Here is a 10,379-nt window from a genome sequence, read left to right on the forward strand (position 1 = left end):
GAAACCTGGTTGGGGAAGAAGAAGCGGGGGTGGGGTATGTTTTTGATCGATCTCTCCGGAGGTAAATTAAACCCGAGGGTCGTCGGAGATTGATCTCTCCGCCCCTCCTTAGCGATTCGATCAATCATCACCGGACCATTTTTTTTCTGCTTGTTCGTCTTCTTCGATCTGAGTTAGTGAAAAAAGTCCTTTCCCCTTATTTATTTTGGAGAGAGAGAGAGAGAGAGAGAGAGGTTGGACCCTTTAATATTAAATAATTATATTTTTTTCTTTAAAAAAAAATAATAAGTTAAAACTTCATAAATGGTCCCTATGGAAGTGAAATGATAGAATTGCCCTTCACTTAACGGCCAAAAACTAATGGAGTTAGCGAAAAGGACCAAATATTAAAAGTTTTGAAACCACAAGGACCATCTGTAAGGTTTTTTGAACTTAGGGACTAAACTTGATATTTTTAAAAACCACAGGGACCATTTTTGAAGTTTTGTCTTAATAAAAAAATAAAAGGGTTATTTCGAGAAAAGAGATAGACAAGCAGGAAAAAAAACGCAAGGCAGCAGCAAATAGCTGCTGTTGGGATCGATGGAGCCAGCAGCGCCGCCGTGGGTGGCTGCAGATGGCAGTGGTTGCGGCGGCGGCCGGCAGAGGTCATTGGTGGCCGGGATGATCAGAAACGACCGCATAACTCTCCAATTTCAGTTTTGAAACCAAATTGTGAAGGTAACATCTAAACCCTAGTAAAGATTGTGAAATTGTTGGAGTTATTGTGATGCATTCACAGCTTGGTATAGATTTGTATCTTAAAACGTCACTAGAAACTTGAATTATTGGAAGAATATTATATACGGCATTGACTTAATATTTAAATTGACAGATTTGACTTTTCTGTGGTCAAGCTTTAATTTGGATTTTTTTTACGTTGTGTTAAAGTAATGGTTGTAAGATGATCATTTGTTGGGGTTTTAGCTAAAACAAGACATAGAACTAAGTTAGAAGAAAGCTGAGTTGAGACTTGAGATAGTGTTTAGGGACCTAATTTTGTCAATTCTGGGTTAAATTGGGGAATGGTGATTAAATTGAATTAGATAATGTTGGTGTTTGGATTAGATTTTTAGCTTCTTGCTTATAGCTTATTTGTGGTGGGAATAAGCAATAAGCAATAAGCATGGGGAGGAATGCTTATTAAAATTAGCTTATTTAGCCTAATAAGCTGGATTTTATCCAAACGCTTAAATTAGCTTATTGTGGGAATAAGCAATAAGCAGTTTTTTTTTTTTTTCCTATCCAAACACCCCTAATAAAAATGAAAATATTATATCAATTACCTATATACGAGATCCTTCTTTAGACAGTAAGACTATGCACGTCACCTGCTTGCCTGCTGCTTTCCTCATCCAATAAGAAGTCTGGCGGTCATTCTTTAACTTATGTGGAGTCGGTTTGCTTTCCTTCTCCACACCGCCTCAATTAGTTGTGTCAAGCCGAGTCACTGTCTATTTTCTCATGTTTTTCCGTTTTCCCGCCACCTCCTACTTGGTTTTGCGCACCGACCACTGGGTTCAATAAACGGCGTCGTTTGGCTATTGATGAAGGTCACCTAGACGTCACGATGAGGTAGAAGACTTAGCGGTGGGTTTTCCTTCTTGGCGGCCACGTTCCCCCCAAAGCTGCATACCTTTTGGATCCCTTTTTACCGCCACCTCCCATTGATTGCTGCTGAGTCACCCTTTTGACTTCCTCTTCATGCCGCTCCATGTTTATTCTGTATTTAAGGTTCGCATAATTTCACATGTTTGTTGTTGGTTGTTTTTTTGCGATTTAATATTTGATTCTTCTTTCCCCATTTCCATAATCGGTTTGCTGTTGTTTCTGTCTTAAAGATTTTGCTTCGTACTCGCATCTTCTTCTTGTCGTAATGTTTCTCCCTCCTCAATACATCTCAATTCCTCTTTCTCTCTCTAGGGTTTTGTTGCTTCACGATTGATGTTGAAGAGGACGAAAGGGAAGGGCCTGATGAAGAGACGATTTAGCCTAAAGACCGTTACTAATGACAAATCGATGACATGGAACCTTAAATTAAGGTAATCTATTTTTCTCATTTTCTCTTTCTCGATTACTTATTGACGTGCACAGTATCCACCACCATGACCAGCTTGTATTCTTACTCTCATCTTTTGTTGACTGTTAGATAAAACTAATTTTCCTTTTTTTTTAATAGTGTAACATATACAATGACTTTCTTGATTCTCTTTTGATTTTAGTAATCGTACGGAAAAAACCATCATGACCACCTTCAGAATATAGTTCTTTTAGTGCCTGGGTTTGCTGGATCTATTCTCAATGCTAATGATGTTGAAACAGGGAAAGAAGAGATGGTTTGGGGTTCAAATTTGGGAATTTGATTGTCAATTTTTGTGGGAAACTTTGCTGTCAGTTTGTACTGATTGAACAAAGTATGTTCTTATCTAACACTAAATTTATTAATCAGATTTCTAATATATCTACATGCCCTTCCAGATCATCTTTCTTGATGTTTTTTTATAATCGTCATACCCAGGGTATTTGTAGTCTTGTCATGGTTCTACTTAATTAGGATTTAGAGTATACGTGTAAGACGCATTTGTGAATCAAGGTAATGGTTTCAATTTCGGTATGTCCTTTAAAACCGGAGTTGTTCTTGATCAAAAAATAAGATATCTCAATTACCCTTTAACAACAGTGTCATCCAAAAATATACAGCAATAGTAGAATATCATTCCATCTTAATGTTTAATGACTATTGAGTATTGATTGCATGTCTATCATCCGAATATAAACGTCAATGATGTGCTAGAAATTGAAAATTTATAATGACTAACAATTCTTGGAGGCTCTTGAAACCTTTTTAATTGTGTGGTTTGAAAGTTTCCATTGTGATTACTTTGTTATCTCAAGTTTAGTGTGCTAGAATATGGAGATTTGGCAGGAGACATGTTTCTGAACCTTTGGATACCACTCGATAAATTTGTCGAGGATGAAAATGTACTTGCAGGTAAGGATACATTATCTGTCAGATTAGTATGGTTTTTGTTGGTTACATAGATTGTAATTAATTCATATGAGATATAATAAGGTTAGGATGAGGACTTATTTGTGTTGAGAATTTAGTAGCATTTTCCCCAGATGTTGGTGGACTAGCTACAAGCTCGAGAGTTTCATGATCTTTTAATATTTTTCTTAGGTTAAAACTAACAGTTTATTTGTTATTTTCATACAAAAAATGAAAGGGATTATTTCATTAAATCCTTTTGCGGAATTGAGAAACCTAGATTGCAAGTCAACCTCAGACCCTGTGGACTCATCAAACACTTTCACCACTCCATTCCGAAACAAAATACTTCTATGGAGGTTAGTTTCCAAAAAACAATTTGATTCAACTTTGTGGGTTTTGGAATTGGACTTACTATTATCTGATATGGGACGGAATCAAGGAATATAAATAAGAGTACATAACATTAAATTTCTTGAATTTAAAAAGAATGGATCTTGGTACTAGCATAAAAAGATATGAAAGTTAAAGTTGAATCCTACTTTAAAGTTTAAAAAAATGGCAACCAAGATTAATAAGATGCTATTTTCAAATTTAAAGTTTGAATTTATGTCTAATTGTAACCTGAAATAACAACCTATTTAATGTTATTAAAGATTTGAAATGATTGTAATTGACATTATACATTTAGAGCTTTTCCTTCAACTTGCATCTCAAACAATGGCCCATGTTTCTTCATTTCTTCATTAATGCTCTAGGTGCTCAACCAAGGTTGTTGAGATCTTATAACCTTAAAAACTAATGTTAGCAGGTAATCGTGATAGGGGAATGAGCATGGTATTTCCAAAGGTTTTTGGATTCAAGTTGTTGGGGAAATAAAATAATGGTGCAAAAGCTACTGATTGCACTTTTTGACAGTCGCCCAAAGGTTGAGCTTTATACACCAATAAATATAATTATTATATAATTTACTTTATAAATCAATATCTTATCTTATATGTTGGAGTTCTTTTAGGTATGCAGCAACAAAAACATGCTAAAATCCCCTTCCTCAATAGATGGTACGGCAATTTAATAGCAACCTCATGCTTCCCTGATTTCAAAAGGATATTTGAATCATCATTGACACATTAAAAATTGAATTTTTTTCTGAATATTTTCTAACTGGCAACCAGGAACAAAGTCTCAGCAGAAACACATGACACCATTAGTTGATGCAAGAGTTTTATATAGCTGGAAAAATAAATCCTTTATGAGGATATCAAACCCTGAGCATAATGTATATATAATAAGTAGTACTACATGAATCATAAATGCATATATTATATCCAACGCATACCAACTGTTCGATACAATGCTCATGACAATTCTCTTTCCTTATGATCTCAATTTTAATAAACTTATACATGTACTTTGCAAAAAAGGAAATGTTTAGGAGAGTGAGTTTTTTCCACAAATTATCGAAGTATTTATGAATATTATTTGTGTTTATTTAGCCAACTGTTGGTTGTCTTCATTTGACAGAAGTGTGTCGGGTGTAATTTTGATACCTATAAAAAGTTTACATTTTGATTCTTTTTTTTTTTTTACCTTAAACTTTACTGCTCAAAGAACATACAAACCCATCTCATTTAGAGCTTCAAAAAAACTGCAAATCGAGGAAGAAGATGCACATGGGAGAAACTTTCAGCCATTAAAGGCAACTGTGGAAACTGACTTGTTCTTGATGAATTTGTTGTAATTTTAAACCGCATGGATACTTAGAACTATCAGGCTCGTTCTGCTGGTTTTAATGTTTTTCTTTTGACTTTGGCCCAATATCCACCCCTTGACAGTGGTTTTTCATAGCAGTTACCAAGTTGGTATATAGAAATTTAGATATTTGTTATTTGTATTTACAGTTTATTTTCTGTATTTGATCATTCTTTAGATCAAATAAATCCGATGGTAACTGACAGCAAATTCGAGTTTCGTCTAATATCTCACCCTCAGCCAATGCACCTTCGCAAAATTGTCATTAACATCAAATTTAAAAGTATCTATATACCCACATTACCATTATGCCCTTGTAACCTACCTATATGGCCTTTTTATAATAATACAATGAAAGCATTTTACCTCATGCTATTTCAAGATTTGGTGTTCAAATACAGATCCATAAACACACTCCAAATTACCAAAATTGTCCCTCAACCACACTAAAACCCTATATCAAATCAAGTCTCATGCCATATAATCACCATAGTCCTCCATATAATAAGTCTTGAAAGCATAGATTACATTTTCAAACTACAATGCATAAACAAGAAAAACAATCCATAAACAAAATACCATATATCTCTATTTTACACACATCTATCCCAAAATTATTAAAACATAACTTTCGAAATTCCCAAATTACCCTTCGTGGGCTGTGCTCAGCACGGCCCTCCTAACTTCACTAGTATATACATATGCTAAAACTATGGAATGATGTTAAATCAAGTAAAAAATCAACCAAATGATAGCTGGAACAAGGTTTTGATTACATAGGGAACATATTGGAGGGGCTATACGACCTTGTAATATATTATTATCAGATATTGATGACTGCTGATAGGAAAGTGGGTTGAGGCATACTTGTTGGGTATTTTATAAACTGATATATAATTAATTAATTAATATTGATGTTACATATTACTTATATATACATACTGATTACTAGACAAAATGTTTATTTTGATGACTATAAATATAATTCAAGAATGATCTAATCTCTTCTCCAATCTCTCTATATGTAGTCAGACTAGTAACTGTATGGCTGTGTAACTAACCCATGAGCTACATTCTAACAACTTACTTCTGTTGACTTTGGACTCCAGCTTTGACTTTTGTTTGACTAATTTGTTTACTTTTCTTCTGGTATATGTATATACTATATAGTAGAGTATTGTTAAAAACAACCAACTTAGTATTGAATTGTGGAATATTATGCAAATTTAGGATATATGGTATACTACTTCTAGCTTAATTAAGAAGGACAACTGGGGATTGTTTATACTTTATACTTTATAGTTATGGCAAGAGTGTATGTACTATGTAGTGAGGGGTATATATGTTTGAAATTGAACTTGCTTATATAGTTTTGTCTTGACTTCAAAGTCGTTGAATGAAAACTTTCAAGGTAGCTCTTCATTCAATGTTGTATTCCTATAACACTATTAGTTACCAAAATGTAAACATATCTAGAATGTAAGACAAGAGAATAAAAAGAATAGCATCAATTAGTAGAAATGCCGTATATAATTATAATGTTGCTGCTCGAGATGAGATTGAATTCAATACCTAGACAATGCCTCTGTAGTACATACATTAAGTTTCAATTTGGTTTAGGAAAGGGATCGGGCTTGAATTGAGATACACTTTCAGATGGATTAGTCTACAATCATAAGTCTTTATTGGAATGTCTTTGAGTATTCTTTTTGTTTTATTAATTAAGTAGCTTATATTATAAAACAGAGCAACAAATTAAATTTGTCAGTTAATTTATCAGGTGAAAACATTGCAAATAGGCATCTGGCGAATGTCAAAGATTTGGTCATAGCTTCAAGAATGCGAAATCCATTTTAATTGGAAAGGTAATTTCTTGCAAGATATTATTACTCTTTTTTAAATCTGCTGACTAGTGGGCTTTCAAAAGTTCTACATGTTGTTAATTACTTACTTTAATGTAGGTTATACATGCATTTTAGCTATCCAAAACATTCTCATTTTGTAGGTTTTTTTTATCATTATATTAATGTTGGTTGAACCCACAGAGCATGAAAAAGATTTTATGTATTCATTACCTCTTGTGTTATGATGCTTTCCTTGTTTCTTTAATTTTACTTTTTTCTTGCAGGGTAACCCCTTTTTAATTTTATTATGTGTTTTGAGGGTTTTATTGTATATATAGATAAGGACTAACCTTGCCCTTTACTTTATTTGATTTGTTTCTTTAGGTCATTGAAGATGCATCATATATTATACTCATAACCATGTTACAGGTCAGTTTTTTCTAACTCGAGTGGGTGAGTTATCTATGTGAACCTTGTAATAGTTGAAAAACACCATGTCTTGTATACACCACACTTTAATAAAATAATCAATTAAACAAACCGAATGTTTCCTGTAATTTAGGGAACCCAAGTGTCAAAGATATAACATAAACTTTGGGGGCTACTTTGTGGACTTTAAGAATCATATGTGAGGTAACATATTCACAAGTTCATGTATCATTTAATGTAGTTTTTTAAATTCACAAGTTCCTGTATCATTCCTGACTTTAATACATAAAAATAACAATATAGTTTTAAAATAATGTGATTCAGGAGATTGTAAGTATTAGATTACACTTTGAATAAGTTTTAAAATAAAAATATATATATACATTTTAGGTATTTCTGTAAATCATTAAATTTCAAAATCAAGTTTATAATCTTTAATTATGATAAGTCTTAAAACCATCATATATATTGTTTTTGTGGGCAAATGCATTTACGTGTGACATGGGGAATTGATTTAGCCAAAAATCACTTTCTTTGATTGAGAGAATTAAAAAGAAAAATAGCCCATGACCAAATCAATACAATTATGTGGATACAAATCAAACATTGACGTCCATGTCTTATTTTGGTCAATGGAAAAGTAAATATAAATAGACTATAAGCATGCAGTCTTGTCTTGTGGAAACAAATTTTCAATTGACTTCCAAGTCTCCCATCACAATAACTTGTTTCATCACATCACATCACATCACATGCATGGGCAACTTAGTCATCATATTTGTAACTTGTAAATTTTCTGTTATAAATTAAAATTTTATTTTCATAAACACTCCACAAAATGCAATGTCAAGTCTTGTACCCTTCTCCAGCATACTATCAAGAAAATAAAAAAAAAAATGTAAAACCTCCATAAAGACATCACCTGACAAGGAAAATAAGAATCACATGGCAAGACTCTGCCTGAACATTGTAATTTATATAACATGGTGTTTTATCAGGTTTTATATAACCTTTTCAATGGTTCAATTCCAAGGTCATTATGCAGAAGAACAGATTTGGAAGGGCTTGATCTTTCAAGAAACATGTTAAGTGGGAAAATTCCCAACTGTGTGGGGAATCTGCAGGGTTTGACTATCATGAGTATAAGCTCAAATCAGCTCTCTGGTGCCATTCCTAGCTCAATTGCTCTTATTTCATCATTATTTTGGTTAAATTTGAACAAAAATAACTTTACTGGTGAAGTTCCTCCAGAATTAGGGAATCTACAAGTTTTGTGAGTCTTAGATTTGGGTGACAATAAATTATATGGAAATATACCCAATTGGATAGGGAAAAAACTTACATCTTTGGTAGTTTTGAGTTTACACAAAAACAACTTCACTGGTAGAATTCCTCCATCTCTTTGCAAAAGTTCAAATCTTCAAATTTTGGATCTTGCATACAACAACTTAACCGGAACCATCCCTCCGTGTGTAGGAAACTTAAATATCGATGATGATATGAATGTGATTCAGGTCATGAAAGGTGTTGATCTTGAATATACAACAACTTGGGATATGGTTTATAACATGGACCTTTCAAGCAATAAACTTGTGGGAGAAATACCGGTCGAGCTAACTGCACTTAACATGTTGGTGGGTCTGAATCTGTCTAATAATCATCTGAGAGGGGGTATTCCAGAGAGCATTGGAAGTATGATGAATTTGGAAACTCTTGATTTCTCAAAAAACGAGTTGAGCGGGAGCATCCCTCCAAGCATGGCAGCTTTGACTTTTTTGAGCCATTTGAATTTGTCACACAACAACTTTTCAGGACAAATTCCAACAGGAAATCAACTGCAGACGCTTACTGATCCATCAATATATGCTGGGAACAAAGGTCTATGTGGACCTCCATTGCCAAACACTTGCTCAAATCATCAAGATTCAACAACAACAACAAGAAGCAAGAAGAAACACAAAGCAGCTGATGAGAAGATGAAGGTATGGTTGTTTTATGTGGATATAATGAGTGGTTTTGGAACAGGGTTTTGGGGTGTTATTGGAGTTCTGATGTTCAAGAAGCAGTGGAGACACAAACTTTTCATGTTTGCTGAGGAAACCATGGATAAGATATACATTGCAGTTGTGGTAAGAGTTGCCAAGTTCAAGAGAGGAAGAGAATAGCTGCGTAGATCATGTGGAATGCAAGTAGTTCTTGAATGCATGTTATCAGTGATAGTTTTGCTTTTGAGATATGCTTATTCTAATGTATTACTATTTGGATTTTGTATTTGTATGGCCTTCGTGATATCAGTGTTGTTTACAGGTGCTAATTTACAAAATTTCTTTTGGATTTGGTATTTATACATGATCAAGTTGTAGATTTAGATTACTATGTATTTGAGTTGTAGATTTTTTTTTTCTTTTTAATTCTCGACCTTCTGCTGCTGCTCTCACTCCCAACATGCGGTTGCCTCCCTCAGTTTTCCTCTACATTGGTCCAATTAAGTAAGAACCATGTAACTGACTCATTATTTATTTCTTCATTTGTAAAATTTCTAGTTTTTCATGTTTAGAAAGAGGATGTTTGGATGAAAGGTGGAGTTTTGTTTTTTGTCGGATTTGGTATTTAGATAAGACTATGGTCTAGTATGAATCTGCAATGGCAGTGATCTTGGTTGATTGTTTGATTATATTCTCATGAGATTGCAAGTTATGAGATTAGATTAGGGTTAATCTCATCATCATTTATGTTATGTAATCCTCCACAAGGCATATCATCATTGACAATAGATGTAAAGAGGGTCATAAAGTCACTTCTGATACTATATTATTTCTAAGTTTGTGATATTTTATCAGTTTTTTTCATTTTGGATTTTCCTTGACCCATCCCCTTTCTACTTATGTGTTTTAAGTTTTTCATATATTGTATCATGCTTACCCTTGTTGTTTACTTTATACATTTTGTTTCTTAATTTAGATCATTTTGAGTGCATCATCGCATGGCTCTTCATGATTGCTCCTCTCCTCCATTAAACCATGTTAATTACTGGTGAGTTTTGTTATGTACTTTGAATTGCTTCAAGTGGATAAAATATTTTGCATGAACCATATAATTTGAAAACACATTGTCTAATATATACCACAGCCTGATTAAATAATAAACACAAATAAATAAATAAAATGAATGTTGCATTCAGTTAAAGCAGCCCAATGTTTAAGGTTTAATACAGTGAAAAAATAATAATAGAACAAATATGTGAACTTTGGGGGATACTTTATCGACTTCAAATTCATATGTGAGGTCTACCGTGAAAGTAATTAGACTTCTTATGAATAGATTGG

General features: G+C 33.4%; 2 protein-coding genes across 12 annotated transcripts; both read left to right on the forward strand.

Annotated features, from left to right (window-relative positions):
- Window positions 1-537: 537 nt before the first annotated feature.
- Window positions 538-6,644, forward strand: LOC128128140 (uncharacterized). Of its 11 annotated transcripts, none has more exons than XR_008225819.1 (5): window positions 538-720; window positions 1,963-2,081; window positions 2,262-3,031; window positions 3,267-3,387; window positions 6,561-6,644. XR_008225819.1 is itself a non-coding variant. In XM_052766976.1 (5 exons), the coding sequence occupies exons 2-5, from the start codon at window positions 1,984-1,986 to the stop codon at window positions 6,562-6,564; spliced, it is 315 nt and encodes a 104-aa protein (XP_052622936.1). In that variant the 5' UTR covers window positions 538-720; window positions 1,963-1,983; the 3' UTR covers window positions 6,565-6,644. The 11 variants fall into 11 exon arrangements, 4 of the variants coding, with proteins under 4 accessions (XP_052622936.1, XP_052622934.1, XP_052622935.1 ...); XR_008225818.1 differs by having other exon boundaries at window positions 2,362-3,031; XM_052766976.1 differs by having other exon boundaries at window positions 2,940-3,031.
- A 1,392-nt stretch (window positions 6,645-8,036) lies between these two features.
- LOC128127761 (receptor-like protein EIX2) lies at window positions 8,037-9,218 on the forward strand. The gene is made up of 2 exons (XM_052766445.1): window positions 8,037-8,289; window positions 8,383-9,218. Exons 1-2 carry the CDS (start codon window positions 8,037-8,039, stop codon window positions 9,216-9,218), a joined length of 1,089 nt encoding a protein of 362 aa, XP_052622405.1.
- The last annotated feature ends 1,161 nt before the right edge of the window (window positions 9,219-10,379 follow it).

The sequence above is a fragment of the Lactuca sativa genome, chromosome 8 (genome assembly GCF_002870075.4).
Source record: "Lactuca sativa cultivar Salinas chromosome 8, Lsat_Salinas_v11, whole genome shotgun sequence".
NCBI lineage: Eukaryota > Viridiplantae > Streptophyta > Magnoliopsida > Asterales > Asteraceae > Lactuca > Lactuca sativa.